Consider the following 25,864-nt stretch of genomic DNA (forward strand, 5'->3'; position numbering starts at 1 on the left):
TCCCTTCTGTGGAGGGGTGGGGTGGGGGCTCTCCTCAGACTGCGTCCTGCCTGGGATCCCCTCGGCCAGCCCATACCCACTGACGGATTTCCTTTCCAGGCCTTTTGCTGCTTTCCACGTTCTCTGCCCTGGGGGTGCCATGGGTCTCACGGAGACAGGGGCATGTGAGGAGGCCTCTTGTTTGCTCCCACACAGTTTCTTCCCTTCCTCACCCCTTTCCCTGCTCTCCCCACAACCCTACCAAGCCACACCTGCTCCTTACCTGGCGGGAGGCTTCCAGGAGGAGGGCAGGGTGTGGATAAGTTGGTGTCCCTGTGTTCAGAAAGGAAAGGAGGAGAGAGAGTGGGGACACTTCAGGATAGTGTCCTGGGGCACCGGAGGCCACCCTGGGGGAAACTGTGTGCAGACAGATGTCACCCAGAGCCACTGTTCAGTGGCCAGAATAATCCTCTATAGTCTGGCCAGGGCGAGTTCCATCCCTGAGCCCCCAGCCATCCCCAGAGCGTCTCCCACTCTCCACCCAGGCTTGTAAAAGGCTTTTCCATTCAAGAGGGTGAGTCCATTGGTAGAGTGGGCACACCAGATGCCCCAGCTCCTGGCTTCTGGAAGCTCCCATCTGCATTCCTCTGGACTGCTCTGTACACCTGTACTTGCCCTTATTAGACCGGGTAGTAGGGAAAGAAAGAGGTCCAAGAGAAAGGGGTGCAGAAAGGCTCTCCATAGCTGAGTCCAGGGTCCATGTGAAAACCAACTGTGGAGCTGGCATGGTCCTCTCTATTGCCGCCTGGTGGCCCAGGAGAGCAGGGTTGCATCCCGCCTGTGCCCACATCCCCAGCCCTATTTTGTATTTTATTTGGGGACAGGTTCTCACTGAGTTGCTTAGCATCTTACTGTTGCTGAGGCTGGCTTTGAACTCACAATCCTCCTGCTTCAGGGTCCTGAGCCTCTGGGATTACGGGCATACGTCATTGTGGCCGACTAACAACTTTACTCTTTCAAGCAGCCAGAGCGCTGGTACAGGGGTGTGTGTGTTGTATACATGTGTGCACATACACATGTGTGCATAAGGACCAGCTGTGAGTTGTGATTTGGGGTCTCTTTTCATCTCATCTCCTAGGGCTGTTTGAGTCTGTCAGCTGTGGTTTATTTGGCCTAGTGTAACATTTAGAAAAAAATATATTTTTTAGAAAAAAAAATATATATGTTGTAGATGGACACAGTACATTCACCTTATTTATTTTTATGTGGTGCTGAGACTCAAACCCAGTGCCTCACACATGGTGCTAGGTAAGCACTCTACCACTGAACTACAGTCCCAGCCCTAGAAAAATGTTTTTAAGCAAATGCCTTTAGTCACTGTCTGGTTTGCCACAGGCTCCACCACCCCCTGCCATTCTTGACCTTTTCACACATTCATGTTTTAGTGGATCTGAATTCCTAACCTGGGTGGAACTTTGGGCAGTGGAGGAAGCTAGACCCTGGTTTGAGCAGGAGGAGAAAAGCAGAGGGCAGTGGCCGCAGGAGGCTCAGGAGTGGTGGTCTTTGGATGTCTGGTCTGTGGACTCTGCAGATCCTCCGATGTTGATCATCTACCCTGGAAAGAGTCCCTTTCCTGCCCAGACTCTTCCCTTTCCCAGAGAAGGCTGGTGGCCAACTTTAATTTCAAAGGTAGATTGGAAGTATCAGACCACAGCAGCTCCCATATGGCGGAGTGGACTCAGAGTGGAGCATCCATGTGGACACTCATGTAACCCACCCAATAAAGAGGTTCATGAGGAGGAAATTGAGGCCTCCTGGCAACGGCCATCACCAACTTGTGGACCAGTTGAACGGACTACTGTGAAAGTGGATCCTCCAGTCCCAGGCAAGCCTTCGGGTGACTGTAGCTGGCTGACATAGGGCCTGAGAGCTCATGAGAAGCCCTGTGCTACAAACATCCAGCCAGGAGGGCCCCCGTCCATAGTGAAGGATCAGAAATGTGTACTGTAGTTTTAAGCCACAATGTTTGGGACTAATTTGTTAAGCAGCAGTAAATAACTAATATTGTCCTTGGCTTCCAGGGTACAAGAGGCTACCACTTTGAGGGGCAGGCATGGCCCCTTATCCGAGGGTCTCTGAGCACACTGGGAAGAGGAATGACTCCCCATGCTCTTCCGGTCCCCAAGCCTTTTGCCCTTCTCCTTATCTCTGTCTCCTCTGGCCCCTCCAGAGCCCTCTCCTGAACCCCACTTATCCTCTTCTCCTTGCTCAGAGGCAGGTGAGATCTGGTTGCCTCTGTCCCTGCTGCCCTCTATCCTCACATGCCCTGTTCCCTGGTGACCAAGCCTATGTGACTTCCCTCTGGGTTGGTTGCTCGGTGAAGTAACCAGAGTTGATTGGATCTGACGGGGTTGAAATGCATATTAACTACCCCTGGGTACAGAGAGGCCCAGGAAGGATGCGTGGGCTGGGGGAAGACAGAGGGAGCCAACAGGAACCAAGCCTGGTAAGGGTGCAGGGTGGAGGGGGCTGGTGCCCTGGGCCCTGGTGCTCTGCACTCCAGCTCTCTCTGCTTCCAGGCTGTCCACCAGCAGGGTCAGGTCACTTATCTGGTGTGAAGAGCCTGTCTGACAGGTGAGGGAGGTGAGCACCCTCAGAAATTGCAGAGCCCATTCCCTGCCCAGCCTGGGTCCTTCCATAGGATTCATGTCCAACCCCACTGCTAAAATGAGAATCCCACCAAGAATTCTGACGCAGTCCCATGCTGAGACTTTCTCTGCCCACACCCATGTCACCAACTGAAGGCAGCTGTAAGCAGAATCAAAGGGCCTGGCTCTGAGGACAACTCCATGTTCCACATCAGCAACACCCTAACCAGTAGTGGGAAATTCCCTCGCAACAAGTCACCAACCCCTCCAGAGGTTGTCAGAGGTGTCCTGCACTATGCCTGGCCGGAGGTGGTCCTGCACAAGAGTTGCTGACATCTGGGTATATTGTGAAGAGAGGGATTCCAGGAGGAGACCAGGGACAAGGTCAGGAGTCGACAGGCTGGTGGGGCAGCCAGCTGACAGGATATCTGGGTTCCCTATCTGTCTACAGCCTCTTCCTCTGCATTAATTCTAATATATATATATATTCTTTCAGGCTTTTTAATAGGTAATCAGACTGTCTGGAAATAATGACAATTGTGTTTCTCCAATCTCTATCCTTATTCTTTTTCTTGTCTCCCTTTACCTGGTAACTAGAAGTGGTGACAGAGGCTTCCCTGTCTCCCTCCTAGTTTTGACAGCAATCCTGACATTCCATTATGTAGTGTGATCGTAGACACTGTTTATTGGGCTAGGAGGTTTTCTTCTCTTCCAAGTTTGCTTTCTTTGTTTTATTATCTTTAAATCAATAATAAGTGTTGAACTTTACGGATTGCTTTTTTAGCATCTATGAGTTGATCAGATTGTTTTTCTTCTTTAATCTATTAATGTAGTGAATTGTAGGAGCAAATTTTTAAAATATTTCAAACTATCTTTTCCTTCCTGGGGAGAACCCATCTTGGTCATGGTCTATCATGTTTTTGCCTTTCAACACCAGGTCCGTTTAATACTTTGTGTAGAATGTTTGTATTTTAGCTAGATTGGCTCTCATCTTCCTTTCCCATATTGTACTTGTCTGCATTTGTCTTTGTCTTTAAGATCACACTATGGCCAGGCCTGGTGGAACACACCTGTAATCTCAGTGGCTAGGGAGGCTGAGGCAGGAGGATTGAGAGTTCAAAGCCAGCCTCAGCAACTTAGCAAGGCCCTATCTCTAAATAAAATAGAAAAAAAAAGGCTGGGGTTGTGGCTCAGTGATTAAGCGCCCTGGGGTTCAACCCTTGGTATCAAAAAAAAAAAAAAAATCACACTCTGCTCATGAAATGGAGCCTAGGGATGTTCTTTTTCTTTCTTCCATGCTTTCTTTTTATTTTCTGAAAAAAGTATGAGATTGTAGCTGCCTGTTCTTTGAATGTATGGTAGACTGCAGTAAGAATCATGAGGCTAGTGATGTGAGGGGTATTTTTTTTTTGAGGGTGGTAGATGGACTTTTATCTACATATTCAAATTTCTTTAATGGTTCTACATCTCAAATTTTCTTGATGGAGTACTGGTAAGATATCTTTCTAGATATATTTCTAGGATAGTGTTAATCTTGGGAAGGTTTTCAGACTATCATCATAAGACTTACGGTTTATTTGCAGTTTATTTTAGTATTCTACTTACAATAAACTCCCTGTGGTGTTTGCCGTTGTGTCCTCCTTGGAGATCCTCAATCTACTTATTCCTGCTGACTTTCCCATCAGTCTTCTCAGAGGTTTATCACCTTCATTCATCGTTGCACAGAACTAACTTTTGGCTTTGTCAATCTTTTCTGTTGTATATGTATTTCCTATGTCATGAATTTTTTTTGGGGGGGTGGGGGAATTAAGCCCAGGGCTGATTTACCACTGAGCCACATCCCTAGCCCTTTTAATCTTTTCTTTTGAGATAAGATCTTGCTAAGATGCTTAGTGCCTTGCTAAATCGCTGGTCCTGGCCTTGAACTTGTGATTCTACTGCCTCAGCCTCCTGAGCTGCTGGGATGACAGGTGAGCACCACTGCATCTGGCTGCTTTTGTCTTTACTATTTCCTTATTTCTACTTTCTTTGGGCCCGTTCTGTGTTTTGTTGTTTTGGGAACTTCTTAAGCTAAATAGTCATATCTGTAAGAAGATCACTAACCTAGTTAGTTGCACTAACTTACCTGTGAGTCTGCTCACAGGCCTGCTGGGGATTCTGCAACTCCCTGTGAAGGTGGACCGTGTCTCTCCCCACTGCCTTCTACTCCCCAACGGTGGGTAGTGGGAGGCCCACCTGTCTTGGATGAAAATGGAATGGGGGCTTTTGGAGAAGGTGACCAAGCCAGGTCTCTTAGGAAGTTGGAATGAAGAGATGATCTTCTGGGTATCCTGACTTTTCTGTGACTAGCTCCCAGCTTTCCCAGAGCCAGGCTTGAGATCAGTCAGTCCTTAGGGTCATGGGAGCAGGAAGCCCTGAGGTGCTCGGGGTTGGCTAGTGGGGTTAGACTGCCTGGTTCCTTTGGGAACAAAGCACACAGACCTGCAGGGGGAATGGGAAAGAGAGAGTTCCCATCCCTCCTCCCCATCCTCTGAGCTCCAGTTCTTGTTTCTTCCAGCCTTCTCCAGAATGGAATTTTCCTGCTAGGACCAGTTCTGGACCTGCCCCCCTCTCTATTCCTGTTTCTTCTTTTAATCTTCCTGCCTCCCAGTTAGGGCTTGGGGCCTATCTCTGAGTCCTTAGGAAGAGAAGGGTACAGAAAAGAACTCAGCCCTTGGCCCTTGTGGCTTTGGGGCTCTGGCTGAGCCTCACCTTCTCCTGGAGGAAGCACCTCCCTGTTCTCTGAAGGGTCTCCCTGGAGGGAGGGCAGAATGGAGCTCTCTCCTAAAGCAGCTAAATGCATCCCGGGGTGGATTGCCCTCAGGATGCCTTTCTTCCCAGTTCTCCTGGTTTATGCCTGTGACCCTGGCAGTCCCATGGCTTGCCCTGTAGGTAGAGGAAAAGACTTCATGGGAGGTGAGTGGATAAGTGAGGGGACCCAGTGGACAAGATATTTGGTTGTCACAGTTATGTGAAGTCCTCAAGAGAGCAATCCTAGGCATCTAAGTGGCTTTTGTTCCATTGGTAGAACAAAAGCAGAGCTATTTTCCACGAGGAATCTGAGAGCAGTGTCAGGGAAGAAACCCTGTGACTTCCTTCCTTCAAGGTGCCTCCGTTGGAAAGGATATCATGGGCCGCCTGGCAAGTTTATTGCATCCTGGTGTCAACAACATCCTGGTGATGGATGGTGGTTCCGGAAAGCAGTGATCAGTCAGCCACATCTGTAAGGACTGGGAGAGGAGGGCAGATATGCCAAGGCACATGGCCATGTCAATGTTGTGCCAGCCCTGCTGTCAATCTGGCTTCAGTTTTGTGGGGTTTGTGCTGAGGTGTGAGAGGCTATCCGTTGCAAGACTGACTGGCAATAAGCCACAGAATCCATCCTGTTATAACTTAAAACCCAAGTCTTCGTGGATTGGGGTCCCAGGGGAGGAGGTGGACAGTAGACTGTTGTTATGGTCTAAATATGAGGTGCCCCCCCCGAAAAACCTCATGTGATAGATCATGTAGGAACATTCAGAGGCGAAATGATTATGAGAGCTGTACCCTAATTAGTGGATTAATTCATTTGATGGGTTAATAACTTGAAAGGAGTACTGGATGATAAATAGGCAGGTGGGGGGTGTGAGGTGGTGTGCCCTCAGAAATTATATTTTGCCCCTGACTCCTGTGTGCTCCCCAAGCCCCCCCTCTCTCTTCTTGCTGGCTCCCATGAGAAGAGAAGCTTTCTTCTACCATGCCTTTTCACCATGATGTTCTGCCTGATTCAGGCCCAGAACAATGAGGTTGGCCAACCATGCACTGAGACCTCTGAAACCATGAGCCCCCAATACACTTTTCTTCCTCCAAGTTGTTCTTACCAGTCATTTTGGTCACAGTGATGAAATGCTAACTAACGTCACTGCCAGCTGGCCAAGCTAACTGCCAAGCCCTGGAATGGATTCCTTTTTCATCAGGAGAATCACCTACGTGTACTTGTTGGGACAGCAGGTGCCCCATGTTGGGGTGGCTGGGCCTCACTGTTGCTGGTGCCTGCTTCCTGGGTCTACTGTGATGGCCTGGGTCCTCTCGCACAGTTGCCTGTGCACCCAGCCTTAGTGCTGCCCCCACCCCTGCCTCTAGAAGCCACCCGACTACCTGTCCCCACACCACTTCTTTCCCTGCTCTGTGCTTCTGGTAACTATCTGACCTGGATGGAATATTTAGAAGACCCATTTGATGATTTCCTCAGTGAAGGTGGTTTTTCCATCCATTTGTACACTTGAGTATGATTTTTTTCTTTCATGCAAGTAAATTTATATATCAGGTTATGGTCCTTGGGCAGATTGTCTTGGTTTCCGTCTCAGGAAGATCTGTTCATTCTACTCTGTAGAGGTGGCCTTGAACATGTTCACTGGTCCTTAGACCTGCCCCTGACTGGAGAATTCCCTCCTGGGAGAGCCCTGTGAAGTTTCATTCTAATACAGGCCTTCCCCATGACCCCTGCCAGGTCACCAACCTCTATGTTGAAATAACGGGTCCATTTCTTGTTTCTTTTGGATGGCACCCCCAGTGTGAACTTGTAAGCAGGAGTTTTGTTTATCCCACTCACTGTGTATGCCCAGACACTTGGAAGGTGGAAGGTGTGTGCTGGCTGGCAGGTGTGCACAAGCTCGTTATTGAATTCACCCTAGTCTCTAGCACTGCCATCTTGTTTGGCCTGTTGCTCTCAGCCAGAAACCCATAAATCCCGGGACCCCTTCCTGCAAAAATTCGAAGTCAATGACCGATGAGTGTGAATTTCCACCATCACAAAAAGGATCAGAGCTTTCCATCTCAATGGCAGATGGATCCAGAGGGATTGGGAGGGTTTTGTTAGAATAGGATGGTGTCCATTCTCACTGGAGGGATAGGAATTCCTCCTAGATGACTTCAGGGGCCAGAAAGTTAGACCCGTGTAGCCCGCCTGCCTCTGAACAGTGGGGTTCTTTTGGCTGCAGGCCCTCTCCCAGGGCTGGGCTGAGCTAGGTCCCCTCCGGGGTATTCTCCAGGGGTCAGTCCTCAGCTTCCTGGGTCATAGAATTCCCAGGATAGGACAGGTCCTAGCTGGCTTCTGCTGCTTCTGGAATTTCCTATTTCCTGGGAAAAGTGTGAGGTCATGTCCTCTTTTACAGGGGACAGTGGGACCCTGGGTTGGGCACTAGGTTTGTCTAGATTTCTGGGCATTCAGAGTTCTGGTCCCCAGGAGAGCTGGGGCCTGCTTTGCAGGTACCGTCTTGACCCATTGTTCTGCTTCCTCAGTGAGGTCCTCCGGTGACTCAGCAGGGCTCTTTCTTCTGTCCCCAGTTAGGAGAAAACAGAACCTCACCGTGGAGCAAAGAGCAGAGCTGGGCTGAGCACTGCACGTGGCTCTGACTCAGCCAAGCCCTTGTGTCTCTCAGGAGCCCACATTTCAGAGTCCCCTCACCCTGTGTTACAGCCACGGGCGGGCTATTGTCTTCTCCTTCTCAGAATCTTGGCATCTCTGGCAGCTCCCAGCAGGAGACCTGGCAGGCACGTGATAGGGCTCAGGAAATGTTTGCCAAATTGCTCTCTGTGGCTCCAATTATGTTCCCCAACAATGCTCCCCCCAGTCTTTCCACTGGAACCTATTGCCCCTCCATTTCAGGAATAGTAGACTCCAGGGGCTTGTCGAACCGGACCCTGTCATTAGGTTTTACACTTGGGTAACTGAAAATCACCTGAGGTTAATGATCCAATCTGGTCAGTGGGATGGGCTCCCTCCACCCACCAATGGACCCTTGCTCTATGTTGCAGAAAACCAAGCAGCCTGGGAGGGTCCTAGCCTCCATCCCCCCACTGCCTCGGTGCACACTGATCGTTGTAATACTGCCTCCAGTCTCCATTGTTACCTGGTCTCTTAACTGGCTCTGTGTGTGTGTGTGTGTGTGTGTGTGTGTGTGTGTGTGTGTGTGTTGATAGCAGCGGTGGAAGAGGCAGATCTGGACCCACAGGCAATCTCCTGGCCCTGCTCCCCAGCTCTGCCCTAGTGCACCCCCATTAGATGACCAGTCCTTACTTTCCCCATCCAGGACTTCCCAACAATGTCACATAAATACTTTATCCTGGAATGGCTGCCACGGTGGAGGAGAGCAGCCTGACACCCCCAGCCGCCCCAAGAAGGCAGTGGAGAGCAAGAGTCCCATTGGGTGGAGGGAGCCCATCCCACTGACAAGATATGATCATTAACCTCAGGTGATTTTTCACCTGAAATCAACTCCCATAGGCTGAAACCCCATGGCAGGGTCTGGTCTAGCCAGCCCCGTTTCCTGAATGAAAGGGCAACAGGTTCAGGTGAAAGATTGGGGAAGCATCAAGGGTGGAGGGCACCAGTACATCCTCTGACCCGACCCTAACCAGGAAGATGCTCTGATTTGAGGTGGGTCCTCCCTCTGTGAAAACAAATGAAACCACAGACACAGTTGGCTCAAGTGACATATTTCAATATAATCTCTAAAATTCTATGAATTGAACAGATAAAATACCTCTGGGCTATTTTGTTACAAAATATTTGCCATTTGGATTAGTTGCTGGGTGCAGCCACCCTGACTTTTCCTAGAGAGGTGTCTCTCCAGTGGGGTGAACGGTGTACGCGGGGAGGAGGGGCACAGCGAGAAGGGACATACAGCTGAACACAGGGACAGACAGATGGATGGTTGTCAGGGAGGCCTACTGGGCACAAGAGACATCCTGGCAGGCTCTGGGGGACAAGTGGGTGAGGGATCAAAGGCCCAGGGCCGAAAAGTGTGTGTGGGAGCAAGACATCTTTGTGAACAGACAGACAGACAGGCAGGCTTCTGGGACAAGCTGCTAGGGCCGGGCCTGTTTCAGGCCTGAAGGTGGGACTTGGCCAAAAGCTGGTGGGAAAGCTAGTTTCATCCCCCACTCTCAATTCTGGAGTTGGGGCCAGGTGGATAAATTGGGAGAGGGGACCAAGTCCCCTAAAGTAAGGCCTAGAGAGTTGATGAAGTGGGGCCATCTTGGGGTGATGGGGTCTGGGGGCTCAGTCAGCACTCCACTGCCCTCTTGGGAGAGCAGGAGGGCCCAAGGGCATCTCTGCCAGGCCCTCTGGGAGGACTGAACCACTGTCATGGGGAGGGACAGGAGGCTTCTCCTAGGTCTCTGTGGAAAAGGACAGAGACAGGTCCCAGACTTAGCCTGCTGGCTAAGTGGGGAGGGAAGTTACAGATGTTGGGAATTCTGACTTCCCCTGACGGTGAGGAGGCCCAGCTGTCTCCTGCCCTAGGTGACCAGGGGGTCAGAGTCCCTCCCTGCTCGGAACTGCTGGGTGCCCATGACCCCACGCCAATCTGCTTCCTTTGCAGATGGAGTACACACATGTGCCAACCCACAGACCCCTGCGGTGGACAGTCAGGCCTTTGGGGGGCAGTGTCACTGTGCCCATCAACAGGAAGGGAGGGCACTCTTTCAGCTTGAAGCATGATGTGAGCAAGAGACCTGGGTCCAGATGATGGGGACCAAGTTGTCTGGGCTGTGCCCCTTCCTCGGCAGCCCTTGGCATCCACGGTTCCCACCCCACAAATATATCTAGCTGCGCTCATAGCTCATTCTTTTATAGCTCATACCCTGCCTCCTATTCATAATTTTCACCTTCATTCAAGATTAATCCATTTCCATACTGCAACTCTACTTCCTCCCCAGGCCCTGACACCTCTCAGCCAAGGGCGATGAGGTGTCTGACCTGTGCACCCCATCTGTCCATCTGTCAGCTGCTCCACTCCCCAGGCTTTGACTGGAACATTCCTGTTACAGAAAAGACCTTGCAGGGGGCCCAGGCAGCCAGGACAGGGAGGAGCAGATGGGCTGGGAGCCCCAGGGGAGCCAGCAAATTGGCTGCAAGTTATGAGTTATGGAAATTGGGCTGACAAAGACAGAAATAAACTCACCGGGTGACATCATAATGACGTCTGGGTGACCACACATGTACATAAGAAACTAGGTCATCTGGCCTCTCTGAGAGCCAGGAATTATCTGTGCCTCCTACCTGGCCCAGAGTACTGCAGGTTGGGGTGTGCAGTAGGGGCTGGGAGAAGCCAATTCAATTTAGACTTGGGCAATATTCACTGTATCTTTCTGGGTGCTTTAAAAACAGGCTCTGAGTGGGAGATGGGGTGGGGGAATCTTCATGAAGGAGCGACAGTGGACTAGAGACTGGCCTGGCTTGAGATAGACACTTCCTGGAAGGGTCATGACTGGGGAGGATGGCACTGCCCCTGTGGTCTTGGAGGATGGGCTGCCTTTCATCTGACTGGGGAGAGGACACTTCCCTGGGCTCCATGTGGCCACCTGAGGTTAGCTCTGATTCTGCTCTGCCCTGGGAAGTCAGCAAGCTCTGCTTGGCTCCTTTGCAATTTCTTCTTCTTCTTCTTCTTCTTCTTCTTCTTCTTCTTCTTCTTCTTCTTCTTCTTCTTCTTCTTCTTCTTCTTCTTCTTCTTCCTTCTTCTTCTTCTTCTTCTTCTTCTTCTTCTTCTTCTTCTTCTTCTTCTTCTTCTTCTTCTTCTTCTTCTTCTTCTTCTTCTTCTTTTTTTTTTTTTGTACTAGGTATTGAACCCTGCTCTACCACTGAGCTACAACCCCATTTTTTAAATTTTGAGAAAATTCACTAAGTTGCCCAGGCTGGCCTTGAACTTGCATCCTCTTGCCTCAGCCTCCTGGGTTACCAGGATTATAGTCCTTTGCAATTTTGAGAGTCCAGGACTCTTAGCCATCCCTACCGGAAGTGGGTCCATACCTTCCAGAAGGGGGACTATTTAAAGGTTGGGGGTAGCAGGGGAGATGCAGTGCCTCTGGAGCCCCACTTCTCCTGCCTGCCTCTGCACCCAAACCTCTCCTGGAGGCCACAGAGTCATGCAAAAAGGAGCCCTGCCCCGGGACCAAGTGGCACCTCTGCTGGGCAAATCACTGCCTCATCCCCTTGTTTCTGCTTCGGCATTGGCTCTCGTGTGTATTGATGTGCAAGGGCCTGTGTGCTCTTGGCATTGACTGGGTATTATTTATGGGCCAGGAAATTAAGAAATGCTTTTAAAAAGTGCATTTGGCAGATATATGATCCGGCAATTCCATGGCCCTGTTGACCTGGCCCAGAGACAGCGCAGTGCTCCCCTTTCCCTTTCTTGAAGCCCTCCTGGAGTCAGGCCAGCTCAGGAAAAGCCCCAGGAAGAGGAGAGGGGGGAAGACATGGTCAGAACAGCCAATGTCTTGGAGGAGCCATGGAGAAGCCCCCTGAGACTGCCAGCCTTGGGGGACAGGGGCAGCAGAGAAAGTCCCCCTTCTCACATCTCCCACTCACTGGTACCTCCAGGGACCAGGGTCTACTCTCCTCCACTCAGCCACAGATGCCGCTGGTCTTGGGGCTGTGAGGCAGCTGCCTTCCATCCACGGCTCTGCTGCTGGCCACTGGCCACTAAGAGACTCAGAGCCGGCCACCTGTTAGTCCCTCATCTCTGGTCTTCTTCAATTCATGGTCCAACTGGGGAGAGTGGTAGCCACAGGAAGAGGAGGTGTCGCCTCATCTGGCCATGTGGGCCCAGGAGTGTGGGTGGTGTCTCCCCCTCTTGGGGGAGGGGGTGCTCAACTGAGTAAGGGGAGGATGTTTGGACCAAGCAAACCCATGTGCCAGGGATTGGGGTTCTTTCCAAAATGACAGTGATCAGTGACCAGGAACACATCGTGCCAGGGTGTGGGGAGCAGCGAAGGACAGCCCAAGTCCCCCCACAGTGGACAGCTCTCCTAGGACAGTAGGGTGCTGGGGGACAGAGTCTACACCAGGCTCCTTGAGCCGCTGGAATAGCGGCGCCGATGCAGCAGGGAGCCCGGTGGGCAGAACTGGTGTGGGTGGTTGTAGGGGGGTGGGGGCGGGGGCAGTGGAGGCTGGTGGATGACCTTGACCGGGGAGCCTGGGCCGCCCAGAGGTGTGGAGCCACAGGAATCAGAAGAGGATGAGGTGTAGCAGGAGAGAGCCTGGCTCAGCAGGGGCTCCATGCGGGCCAAGCAGGGCTTGTCCAGGACAATGACCTTGACAATTTGCTGGCACTGCACCAGGGTGCCTGGGGGCGTGGGTGGCGGTGGCAGCGGTGGGGGCTGCTCTCTCAAGGGGCTAGGCTGCAGGTCTGGCAGCTGCGGTGCTCCCCTCTCGGCCCCCAGCCCGGGGTGGTGCTGGGACGTTTGAAGCCTGTTGTGAATTGACACCTAGTTTAGAAACAGCCAGAGAAGCATGAAATGTTACAAGACTAATTCCCAGCTGCTGGGACTGGCTACCCTGAGCCTCCCTTTGCCTCCCTCCCTCACTCTTAGCCCTTTCTCCCGCGACCCATCTCTCTACCCAGAGGAAAACTGGTTCTGACTCTGGCTCTTGTGCAGCGGGGACAGAGGAGGTAGGAGACCGTCCACAGGCAACCATAGCACTCCAGGCCTCCGTTTCCTCATCTGTGAGATGGGTTCTGCCTGAATCTGCAGTCAGATTTCGTGGACTTGCTGGGAAGCTCTAGGTCAAGGGCTGACTCCTTCCTAGGGCCCTCTGTACTGACCAAGCTTGAAAGGTAGGGGTCATGATCTGAATCTGCTCAGGGCCTCCCAGACACTGTGTAGACACCGTCCCGGATGGGGCATAGGGGCAGAGCCTGGTGTTTTGGATTCTTCAATCCCATTTCCTCTCTCCAGCTTCGCTGAAGAGGAAGCCTCATGGCTGTTGACCTAGAGGTGCCCCAACTTCAGAATGCTGGGGACCCTGAAAGGGGTGTTCTGGGCCAAACATCCTCTTAGACTCCTCAAGCCCATGACCCTGAGTTCAAGAGCAACCTAGGCAGCCAAGGGCAGAGTCAGGCCCCACCCTCCTTTCCATCTCAATCTGGGCTTTGCTACAGAAGGGGAGAGGCTCTCCTGCTTATCCCTTGGGTGGAACAGGAGGAGGTGACCTATATGGTAAGAGGTCAGTATGAACTTCCCGGGGCCTCATTCTGCTAGCAGGGCAAGGGGGCTAGAATTTTCTGGAAGGAGAAGGATTTAATTCCTTATCTTGTTCCATGCCACACCCAAGCCCCCAACCTGGGCCTTTTGAGCCCTGTGGGTGGAACCCTTCCCCTCTCTGAGGAGGCTTCCTACTGGGCTGTCAGCTGTCCCTGGGCACCACCTGGGGCCAGCTGCTCACGGTGCAAAGGAGGACATTGAAGCTGCAGGGAGGGGGACTTATCTCAGGCCTAGACTGGGTGGTCCCATCCCAAACTCTCTCTGAGCCCTCACCCAGCATTCCCTAGTTCTGTTGATTGCTAAAGGTATAATTTCAGGGATCCCTTTTCTGGAAACAGGTCCTCCCAGTGGGTTGCTTCCCTCTCAAGGCTCCCCACCTGTGCCTTCCCCTCAGGATTCTCAGGCCCCACTGCCACCATCAGCACCTGACAGGCTTTCTCCTTCACTCTCAGCTTCCTGCTGCCCAGTCCTAGGCTGACTGTCCAGGTCTGAGATCCCCCTAAACAAATGGAGGTGCCTCCAGACACATGGCAGGAGAGGGCACAGCTAGGGGCCACCCTTCCTCTCACGGAGCCTCTGTGGTCCTCACTTCAGCAGAAGCCACTGCCGGAGGTCATGGGCACCTTCCCCCACCTGCTGGTATTTTGAACTATTCCCCAGGAGATAAATGGCTTGAGAACAGCCAAGCTAAGCTCAGGGCCCATCTGCCTCCCAGTCCCCACCTTCACAGTGCTCCCTCTCAGGGAGAACACCTGGTCACTCAGCCCAGACCCAACCTTCCTGGTCCTCCTCCTCGGCTGCTCCCAGAAGGCTGGAAGCTCTGGGCTTCTTCCAGCGTCTCCCTCCACCTCCTACTTTAGTTCTCCTCTGCTGCACGGCAGCCCCCCACCCCAATCTGGGTCCTTGGTTTTTGATGGTCAGTAAGTGAAAAGCAGGACGTGACAGCAAAATTCCCTAGCATTTTAACCCCCTTCTCACCTCCCTGCTCATGAAAGAAAGAGAAGAGACAGAGAGAGGATGGAACATGAGTAGCAGCTCAGAATAGCTCAGAGAAGATGGAGAAGCGCCTGCCAGAGGGCTCGGCCAGGCAATGATGGAGGAGAGGGCAGAGGACGAGAGCTTGGGGTCCAGCCGAGAGGCCATGGGGTAGAGAGGCTGCCCTCTGTGCAGGGGAGCAGAGGCTGGCAGGGCCCTGGAGCTAGCTGAGGGGTAGCAGCCTTGCAGATAGCCACATGGCCCCTAAGGGCAGGCAGGAGGGGAGATAGGGTGTTCAACTGGGGTCTTCCCTGGGCAGCCGGGGCTAAGGCTGGGGCAGGGCTGGCGCAACAAGCCGGTAGGCTGGTAACTGGGCGTGTTTATCTGCAAGGCTGAGAATGGGCAGCTGCAGGAAGATGGGGAGAGGAGGGTGGGGGATGGAATACCCACCCTGGGGGCTGGTCAGCTGCTGGGGCAGGAAGCTCCTCCGAGTAAAGGTGCCTCCTCCAGACACACGTGTGTGGGGGGTGGGGGCCAAGGGGACAGAGAAGAAACTGATCTCCCCAGGACATCCTGTGGCTTCCCAGGACTTGGGCAGACTCCAGGTGGGGCTCCTCCCTTATTGAGCTGGGTGGGAGCCTCCACTTTGAAGTGGGGGTTGGGAAAGGACCATCTGTATGAGCAGTTAGAGGTCCCCAGGGGCCTGGCAGCAAAGGAGTAAGGTTGGGTCTCACAGGGGTGTGAGGATCCAGTGTGGAGAGCTGGGACCCAGCAACGTGCCAGGGCCACTCCATGGTCCCCCACAGGGGAGACACCCTGGGACTGGCAGGGACCAGAGGCTACTTCCCCAGTCCCTTCCTGGGTGGCTTAGGGAGGGACACCACCCTCTACCTGCAACACAGCTGGTCTTCATATTCATCAGCTCTCCCCCCAGGAAGACCTCTAAGATGACCCAGCCCAAGTCTGACTCCTTTTTTCCTGTGCACATCACTGTCCCCGGGGGCCAGCTTTCTGGGGGACCAGATGTTCCGAGGAGAAGCTCCTCCTCCTCCCTTGCTCCCACTCTCAATTCTCCATCTTTCCTAGGAGGTATCCAAAAGGGCTGGTCTGCCGGAGAAATGTTCACTTGGGGGATTTAATGGGTGACTCTCTAGAGGGAACCCAGGCTCCCTCCTATGGGGATGGAGGGCCTGAGAAGGGAATATTGGGTTCTCTAACACAGTAAACACTGGAGAGCCATGGAGAGTCTGCTGGGGAAGTAGATACGGGCACAGCATGGGTGGGGGGATGCGGGGGTGTCATGGGCTTTGTTTCCATGGGGCTGGTCTGGGAGCTCGGCCTTGGAGGGCAATGGGCAGGGAGGGCTGGGCTGGGGAGTGGGCAGAAAGTGCTTGCAGCTTAACTGGGGGCTGGAAGAGTGGCATTACCCAGGCTAGCAGTAACTTTTAATTGTATCTCTTGAAATTGGTAAAATGGTGAGTCGGGCTGGGGAGGCATTGATTAATACCTGAGAAGAGAAACAACAGAGACGGTGAGAAGAAGGACAAGAGGGGCACAGACTCACTCACCTGGACACAACCAGGCCTCCACTTACCTCCCCTGAGCTCTCCACCGGCTTCTCCCCCAGCGCGGCTTCCCTTTTGGCTTTGAATGCAAACAGCATAGGCTCATTCTCTACCAGTCCCGGAGGGAAACCTGGCCCACCCTACTCCTCCCCTCCAGCATCTCTCTTGTTGGCTGTCGAGGGCAGCAATACCCTAAGTGCCATCTGTGCAGATGACAGGCTGCACTGTCCAGGTAAGAATCTCCATGCAGCAGGAACTCAGTTCTACCACTCAGTGGCTGTGTGATCTGGGCAAGCTGCTGCATATCTCTGGGCCTCCACACACTAGCAGAGGTCTGATGTTGACATTGTGGAGTCTAATTCCCCATAGTCAAAGCCTTTCCAAAATGGACTAGGAAAGCTGGCTGATGGGGTGAGTCCTGGTTTGTGGGTATCATGGTAATCTGCCTCCTTCACCCACAGGCCCCTTGAGGGAGAAGCCTGACTTTGTTTCTGTCCCTGTGACTTGGTTGAGTGGTGAGGACTTGATCAGCTGAGGCCTGCACCATTCAAAACCTGGTGCCCCACACGCATCAGAGCCGATAATGGCGTGTAATTACTGGTAAGGCGTCCCGCCTAGCCTGGCACAACAGCAGGGACCCTGCGGACCCCCAGGGACAGCTTGATGACTTTTCTGGCTAAGTCACGGATGGTTTCCACCCACCCCCAGCAGGAGCCCCTCTGATTTCTCAACTCCTGGGGGTGCCAGCTCCCCTTGCCAATGTGCAGCCCTCTGTTTTCCAAAATGCAAGAGGGAGCAGCACCACTGTTTGGGAAAGAGAAACGCCTCACGGCTGAGGCCACCAATGGCCAAGTCCCTGGGGATGCGCATCCTGGCCTGACCTGTGCTTGCAGCTCCCAAAAGAGAGGCCAGCGGGGATACAGGCTGTGGGTGAGAAGGGGTAAATCACAGCTGAGGGCCAGCTGTGGGGTTCAGACCGCCCTGCAAAAAACAGTGACCCACATCCTATGACCTTATAGAAATCAAGGGGCCCCCTAACAGGCTGGGTGGAGAATTAGGGATGCACCAGGGCAGGTCCAACCATCCACAAAGATCACAGTTATAGTAAGAATCTCCGTGCAGCAAAAAGAGCCCCATGTCTTGCTTGGAAGTGAATCCCAAGTCCCAGCTGGTGTGACCAGTCCCTGTATCTGGGGACAGCTATGGAGGGTTTGAGACCACATGGAACCCACTGGAGTTTCTCAGCTCAGGCTGACACCTTACTGTGACCCTGATTTTCTGGTGTTCCATGTAGAGCAGCAGGTACTCAGCAGGCATTTTTTGAACGTGACACTGAATGACTGGATTATTGAACGGTTCTGGATGGTTTGCTGGGGTTCTGTTGGGAAGGGGTGTAAGTCTCATGCCATCTCTCCCCATTCCTTTTATTTGGTGCTGGTGTAAGGGAGGTGGTGCTCCCTGAAAATGATGAATAAAGTCGGGGCAGCAGGTAGAAGGAGGGGGCATGGCAGGGGTTGGGAGAAGCAGGTGTAGAGACCATGGCAAAAGGGACACGTCTGAAGCTTATTCAACTTGGCCAGGAAACAATTCAATTTGAAGGAGTTGAGTTTGAGGCTCATCTGGATCTTGGGGTAGGCTGACTTGTTGGGGCTCATTAGGGAAAGAATAGGGCTCTGCACCAGGCACAGCAAGATTCAAGATCAGACCCAGACCCTCCTGGCCATCCTTCCTTCTTACCCTGCTCCTCCCATCTGGGGCCAGGACTTGATTTCTCCAAAGAGCACTGTGACATTTATCATGGGCTCCAGAACTCTGGTGCAGTTTGCAAAATGGATAGGTTTCTCTCTCACCTTCCTTGTCATTTCCCTACTGAAGCCCATGAGATTAAAGACAGCAACCTTGGAGCTCCACAACAGAAAGAAATGGCCAGAGAAAGGGGCACGTTTCCCACCCAAATCACCCAGGAGCCAGGTGCCAGCGCCTCAAGTGTCCATGTGGGCCAGGGACCCGGGGCAGAGCTGAGGCTCACCTGTAGGCGATCCTTGCTTCGACTGTGAGTCCACCTGGGCTGCCCCAGGCTTGAAGGAGAGCGTCTTTGTTCCCTGCTGCTTTTCCAGCTCCCCTGAGGAAGGTAGAGGCCATGAACAGACAGGAACCCTAAATTCTACCCCACAGAGGTGAGCAAGGAAAAGTGGGGAGAGCCGGAAGAGGACTAGGAGAGCCCTACTACATGCTACAGGGAGGGACCTTAGGGTCTGGCATGGCACTCAAGGTCCAGTTAACTCTTCTCTGGGGCCACAGTCTCATCTGTACATCAGGATGGCAAGATCTGCTGGAATGCCAGAGGGGCAGCGGAAGAGGCTAGTCTGGGGAAGGTGAACTACCTGAGCTGGAATCCTGGCTCTGGCGCTCCCTAGCTGTGTGACGTTAGGTACGTTATCTTAGCTTTCTGTGCCTCTCTGCAGGGAAGACAAAGTCGGTAATATCTAGTCCATCCATGTGTATCTGGAAGAACTGAGCTCACCCCAGCTACTGGGCTTCTGCAGGTGCTCAAAGCTCTCTCTCAAGAAGGAGATTCCGCCTACCTGGGCATCTGTAGGGCTTGCACAGCCCGTGTGGCCATCTATCTTGGCATTCCACTTTAATGCCTCTCCCTGGACTGGAAACTTGTTCCATCTCGTTCTCCCCGTGGTGTTAGAAAACTGCCAGTCACCATCACTGGAGATCCGACAGTCATTATTAAATAACTCCTCCAGCTTCTCTGTGCCAGGAGACATAACTCAAGTTCCTTTTATTAAAGCTGCTCTCCTGGGTTCCATTTTCTGTCTCTCTGGTTGTCTAGAATCCAGGGACACTGAACTGAAAGCCCCCAAACCAGAATAATCTGTCCCGATTGCCTGAATCACAACATCCATCAATACTTCATATTTTTACTGAACTGAGAATTGTTGGAGAGTTCCAGAGGGCCTTCTGGGCTTTGGAGAAATTAGCATCATAATTACATACAAGAAGTCTGCAGAAACTGGGTGCCGCGCTTGCTGTCACTTACCTTGAGAACTTGGACACCTTCCTTAAGCTCTATTAGCCTTAGTTTCCTTGTTTTAAAAATGAGATTAATAGACACCCATGGAAAGTGGTTGTGAAAACTGATAGGCTCTGCCTACAGCCCAGTGCCTGGCATGCAGTGATGCTCAATTCATGGTAGCGGCTTCTGGCTTCCATTTTCTCTTTCGCTTTCTGACTTCCTCTCCTGCCTGCCCCATGGCCAGCCTATCATCTCTCCTCCCTTTGTCTTCACCTGAAGACCGAAAAAGGAGCCTAAGCCTTTCTCCCTGCTCCCTTGGCCAGCAGGAGGGGATGTTCCCCTCTGGACACAGCAGATCCTGACAATATCAGCTCCTCAGTTGCTTTGGGAAGGGATTTACAGGCTGCCCCACAGCTGATGGGAAAAAAGATGTCTCTTCCAGCAACTGCTAGTGCTGGGAGTGTGCAATGGCTCCCCAGGGCAGTGTGGAAGCCACCTGAGATGTTTTGACCATAAGAGACGTGAAACATCCTTGAGAATGTTCAAGAACAACAGCTAAGGTGGCCTCCTGGGTATCCACTCCAGCCCCTGAAAAGAGTCAGTTTGTGACAGCACAGAACTCAAATGAGCAAACACTGCAGAAAGGAATGTGCATGTATTTAGCCCCACCATGCAGTGACCTAAGCTATATCTGGTGGTTTTTGTTTTACTCTGATTTCAATTATTTTCTTAGGAAACTATAAACAGAACGTCTTCTCCCAATCAGAGTAGCAAGAACAAGAACCTTGAAACCAGACTTAAAATGCAAATGCCAGTTCCTCCACTTCTCATAGACATGACCTGGACATACTAATTCCTCCTCTGAACCTCATCTCTAAAGTGGGACAAATACCTCTATCTTCAAGGTCACTGCAAGGAATAGCAGAATATAGATAAACTGCCTTGCACCTAGCAGGTGTTCCAAAAATGATGCCCTGTCATATTGACCCCTTGCTCAAAACCCCTCACCTGGTGTAGCTCGGTGGTGGAGTGGTTGCTTAGCGTGTGTGTGTGTGAAGCCCTGGGTTCTGCTTGTGTGCACGCTCCAGTGTGCCTCATTTAACTGTACAGCCACACCCACATCAGCCCCATTTGTCCAGCAGCCTGCGGTGGTGCTGGGAGAGGCAGAGGTGGGGAGTGTGGGCGGGTCCAAAGTGGGGCAGGGGCAGAATGGGGCTGCTCCCAGGAGCAAGAGGCATGTCTGTCTATAAGCTGGCCTCACTGGCCACCTCAGGGAGTCCCAGGCCACCATTTCCTTACACTCTATCCGGATCTGCTCCAGTTCTGTCACCTCAGCGATGGACTCCTTCAGGTCCTCCACAAACTTCTGCATCTCATCAGAGCCCAGGGCACAGAAGTGCAGCATCTGCTTCTTCTCAGAGCCCGAGACGGGGGTCACCAGTGTGATGCCATGAGAGTAATCTGGAAACCAGCCCCAGGACCCCAAGGTTGTGAGCAACAGCAGCATCAAGGCTAGAGCCAGCCAGATGTGGGGAAGGGATGGAGTCTTTGGGTACTTGCCCCTTCACCTGCCCCCCCAGCCCTTTTCCCTCTACTTCCCCCACCCCCCCCATGTGCCTGTCTCAGGGTCATTCATTCATCCTCAAGACTTATACTCCAGACCTGGGGATATAGCTCAGTTGGAAGAGTGCTTACCTGGCATGCACAAGGCCCTGGGTTCAATCCCCAGCACTACCACCAAAAAAAGGGGGGGGGGACTTACACTCGTTCTCAAAGAGGTGGAACTGCATGCCCAGCAGGCCGACTGACTTGCAGAAGGTGTATGTGGAGGAGCTCTTCTTTTTGGGGCACAGTTTGAGAATCTGCCAAGAAAGGAACAGGAAAATTTACTGACTACAGTGGATTCCTGACAACGTGCATATGCACACACACATGCATCAAAACCCAGGGACACTTGTGAATACATCAATCAACCCACAAACACACACACACACACACATACATACACGTGCATGCGTTCAAGATATATTCACACACATATATACATGTACAGATATACATGTGTGCTTTTCACTGATGAAAACCTACCTGTGGCTGTTGCCTCTGCACTTAGAAGCCAGTCCCCATTTCCTGCCCTTGCCTGTAAGCCTTACTGGATCTGGCCACTGTTTACACTGGCTTTATGCAGGAGCCACACTGTTCTCCTTTCGGCAGCCTGAAAAGGGGCAGCTCAGAGCCTTTGCACATGCTGTTCCCTTTCTATAGTTCCTCCTGCAGCTTTCTGTGTGGCTGGATTACCCTTATTACTTAGGTCTTGACTCAAATGCTACTTCTTTAGAGACCTTCCTGGATCATCCTATGTAAAACATAAACCAAAAGCAAACCGAAGGCCTCTCCCTTGACCTCAGTCTCTCTGACCTGTCACCCTATTTTATTGTCTTTGTAGCACCTTACTGCCATCTGATATTCTTGTTCATTTATTTGCTTAATTGTTTTCTCTCTCCCTCTCCTACTAAAATGAAAGCTTAGCCAGCCAGTTGCTCAGTATAGAAGTATTTTATTAGCACCTCCTCTGAACTGGGCTCTGGGAATACAGGTGTTATGGTTTGGACGTAAGGTGTCCCCCAAAAGCTAACAAGTGAAACAATGTAAGAAGGTTTAGAGGAAAAATGATTGAGTTGTGAGAGTCTTAACCCAATCAGTGAATTAATTGCCTGATGGGGATTAGCCGAGTGGTAACTGAAGGAGGGTAGGATGTGGCTGGAGGAGGTGGGCATTGGGGGCATAGCTTTGAGGTATATATTTTGTATTTAGGAGTAGAGCCTCCCTCTCTGCTTCCTGATCAGGTGAGCTCTTCCCTCTGCCATTCTCTTCTCCCATGAGGTTCTGTCCCAGGAGGTTCACTCTGAGGAATGGAGCCGGCTGTCTGTGGACTGAGCCCTCTGAAACCATGAGCCCCCAAATAAACTTCTCCTCCCCTAAAATTGTTCTGGTCAGATCTTTTATTCACAGCAATGAAAAAGCTGACTAAAACAACAGGAGGGCACAAGACAGTGCCCCTGCCCTCCAGATGTGATGCTGGAGGAAGACAGTCAAGATGTAATTCAATCAATCCATAAAGCCTAGTGACGAAAGGGGTAAAGAAGGTCATTTCAGAAAATGGTGTTTTGAAGAAAATGAAACAGGATAAGGAACAAAAAGGGACCGGGCAGTCTGCCTTGCTTGGTGGGCAGGAGGGTCTACCTGGGGAGAGGTATTTGAACTGAGATGGCATAGAGAGGGCGACCACCACACCAAGGTCCAGTGGAAGTGAGGGAGCAGCCAGAAGACAGTCCTGGTTGGTGGGAGCAGCCCCAGGAGTGTGTAGGAGATGCAGTCCAAAGACCTGGGCCCTCCCCTGACCCGGGGCGGCCGTCTGGAGCCCAGGTGGGACCTGATGTGCACTCTAAAAAGATGGCATCACAGCTCTGTGGAAGGAGGCCTTTGTGGTGGGGTGCTGGTGGGCAGTGACTGTCCCCTAGGGGAGGCGCTTGGGGTGGGACTGACGTGGGGCAGTGGAGGAGTGAGAGGGGATGCCCACGAGGCTCTGAATAGAGAGGATGAGGGTGGTACCACGGGAAGACATATCTTGTTGAAAACCTGCTCACCCCAGTTTCTGGGCACTTAGAACATGCCTGGCACATAGTGGACACTGATGAAAGATCTGGTGACTGCATACTTGTTTTCAAAAAGCAAAGAACCCCTCAGTCGTGTGTATGTCTGTGTATGTGAGCAGGATGCTGTGCACCCCCCACCCACCCAGCTCTCCCCAGACCCAGGCGTAGCACATGCTCCAAGTGGGCCCACGGTCCCTGCCGGGCCTGGAGACGTGGAGCACATTGCTGGGCTCCCCTGTCCCAGGATTTTTGTAACATGGAAAGGCAGATGGTTTGGGGTCTAGTTCACTGCCACCTGGGTGTGTAACCACGAACAGATCATTTAATGTCTCTCTGCTTCCACTTACAAAGTCGGAAGGGTCACATTCTCCTGAGCTACCTCACACCCACGATGTGTAAATGCCAGGAAAACGGTGACTCAGTCACGGAGTGGAGAGCATTCTGTCTGCGAGCTCTGGGCGCCCCCCTCCACTTCAGAGTCCCAGTGCAGACTGAGCCAGGAGGGGGGCCTGGGCAGCTTCAGCCCCGCCCCGCCCGGCCCGCCCGTCCTCTCGGCTCACCACCAGCAGGTCGTTGAAGAGGAACACCTCTCTCTGATGCGCCGCCTGCTTCTGCAGCTTGTTCACGTCGGTCACCTCGAAGAGCCGGCTGCAGCAGACGAGGCGGCGGTGCGGCACCGACAGCACCTGGAACCCAGGCGCCGGCTGAGCCTACCCCGCACCACCTCTTCCCTACCCCGCACCCACCTCTTCCCTACCCCGCACCACCTCTTTCCGACCCCGCACCAACTCTTCCCTACCCCGCACCACCTCTTCCTGACCTCGCACCCACCTCTTCCCTACCCCGCACCCCGCTCCATTTTCCAGCAGAGGAGCCGACTCAGGTAGAGGGGATGCCCTTCTGCCATTACAGCAGGGCCTGCTCTTGACCCTTAAACCTCTTCTCTCCTCATCTGGGGCCTTTCCCTTCGTGGCACTTCTCCGGGAGCAAAGCCAGAGGAGAAGGGGTGCATGATGCTAGAGGGAGTGAGGAGATTAAGGAGTGGGGAAAAGAACTCCAAAAGAGCCATCAATTGTTGGCATCCAGCCACTGTCAACATTTTCCATTCTGTGACCTTAAGGGCATCCCCAAGTTCCAGGCTGCAGCTTGTATGTATGACGCCTCCACCTCTTTCTCTACTGCACACCCAAATGCAGGTGTGCAAGAGTGAGGAGATTACAAGGACCCACGAACCTTCTCTAGTGACTAAGAGAAGCAAACCATTTACAAACCAGACAGAGGCCTAAGACCTCAGCCACCAAGGCGCTAAAGCAGACTGGGAGGGGGAGTCTAACAGAGCCCTGGAGGAGGCCCCCAAGTTCTCCAGCCTGCTCCCCAAGCCAGCCATTCAGTCAGGAGGGACTGGAACCTGCTCTTCCTGCTTTATATTCATGGTATAAAGCACTTCTGTGCCCATGTGAGGAGTGCTGTAATCTACCCAGGATGCTCACTTGAAAAATCGTTGCACAAACTCACATTAGCTAAGTTATGGAACCAACTCAGGTGCCTGTCAATAATTGAATGAATTAAGAAAACGTGGCATACATACACAATGGAGTTTTACTCAGCCATAAAGAATGAAATCACGGCATTTGCCAGTACTTGGATAGCACTGGAGGACATCATGCTAAGAAATAAGCCAAACTCAGAAAAATCAAGGGTTGAATGTTTTATATGTGGAAGCTAGAGCAAAATAAGGGGGAAAATGGGAGCGGGGAGAGTCCGATACCAGAAGAATAGAGGGAAGACCAGTGGAGTAGGAGGAGGAGGAGGAGGGGGGAGGGGAGGAATGGGAAGGAGAAGGAAATGTGGAATGTATTTGACAAAATTATACTGTGCATGTATAAATAGACCACAGTGAATTAAAAATATCATTACACACTTGGAACACATTGCCTGTGACACAGGTTACAATGAAGGGGCACCTCCATGGTTTGAGGCACCAGTCTATAGCCCACTTCCAGGAATTCCTGGTATCCATGCCATCCTGGAAAGGGATTCTAAACTTCTCCATCTGGCCATTCAGATACTTCAACCTTATACCACAGGGCAGTCCTTCTTGACATCTCACCGTAGTCTGTCCTGCTGTGGCAGCTGGTGGCAAGAGGCAATGTGGATATGATGCAATGGAAAGAACAAGGCGCAGCACCCAACACACAGTGAATGGATAACAGAAAAGTGTTTTTAAAAGGTAAGGAGGAGAGTGGGAGGAGATGTTAGGAAGAAGGAAAGGAAAGGAGATGTGAGATAGGGGTGGCTTGGTAGCCATGGGAGAGGAAACCAAGTCCCACATGCTCCGTGGTGGACACTTACTGTCTTCATGCCCACAATGGACTTCTCCACCTTGGTGACATAGGTGACATGGTCCTCATTGGACTTGAGTTCCTTCTGCTGAATCCTCTCGTAGATGCCTACTACCAGCTCCCTGGGGATGTCAGCACCGTCATCCACACCTGCCAACAGGGAGGGGGAGCAGGAGGAGAAGAGGGAGGGGACGGTGGGGGTCAGCGCCCTGGACCATGGGGACAAACCTTACCAGACAAGCTCAGGGAGGGTGGCCCTGCTCTTGTCAGGCCCTGCTCCTGTCTCTGTTCCAAAGCCTTTAAGAGCTGGTTCCCATCCTCTTTCAGGACACACTATGAGGGTGTGGTCCCACGGCATCTCCAGGGTCATCTGCTGACGTGTTCAGTCAGAACCTCCACTCTCACCTGGCAGGACCCTTTCCTGAGGGCCCAGTACAACCTCCATGTTCCTGCTCAGTGTCTTTGCTTCTGTGGTCCCTCTGCCTTCTGAGGGTCTGTCTTGACCTCCCCCAGCCCCACCCCAGGAGCATCTTTGGGATGTTCTGTCTTGTTCTCTTTAGGATCTCCCCCCCCAGGCCCTCCCCTCCAGATGGGAGTATGTGGTTGAGTG

General features: G+C 52.3%; 1 protein-coding gene across 2 annotated transcripts in view; it reads right to left on the bottom strand.

Annotated features, from left to right (window-relative positions):
- Positions 1 to 12,485: 12,485 nt before the first annotated feature.
- The window catches only part of Iqsec3 (IQ motif and Sec7 domain ArfGEF 3), a 103,386-nt gene continuing 90,007 nt past the window's right edge, over positions 12,486 to 25,864 (bottom strand). Inside the window, exons 8-14 of one of the 2 annotated variants that reach the window (XM_077798689.1) lie at positions 25,265 to 25,404; positions 23,473 to 23,598; positions 21,019 to 21,118; positions 20,556 to 20,717; positions 18,261 to 18,353; positions 16,261 to 16,310; positions 12,486 to 12,914 (exon numbers count right to left, since the gene is read on the bottom strand). In XM_077798689.1, the coding sequence (XP_077654815.1) occupies positions 12,486 to 12,914; positions 16,261 to 16,310; positions 18,261 to 18,353; positions 20,556 to 20,717; positions 21,019 to 21,118; positions 23,473 to 23,598; positions 25,265 to 25,404 (1,100 nt within the window). Of the gene's footprint in view, positions 12,915 to 16,098; positions 16,174 to 16,260; positions 16,311 to 18,260; positions 18,354 to 20,555; positions 20,718 to 21,018; positions 21,119 to 23,472; positions 23,599 to 25,264; positions 25,405 to 25,864 lie in introns of those variants that run through there. The other variant, XM_077798690.1, reaches the window with a different exon arrangement.

Source organism: Urocitellus parryii, chromosome 5, assembly GCF_045843805.1.
Source record: "Urocitellus parryii isolate mUroPar1 chromosome 5, mUroPar1.hap1, whole genome shotgun sequence".
In the NCBI taxonomy this organism is placed as follows: Eukaryota; Metazoa; Chordata; class Mammalia; order Rodentia; family Sciuridae; genus Urocitellus; species Urocitellus parryii.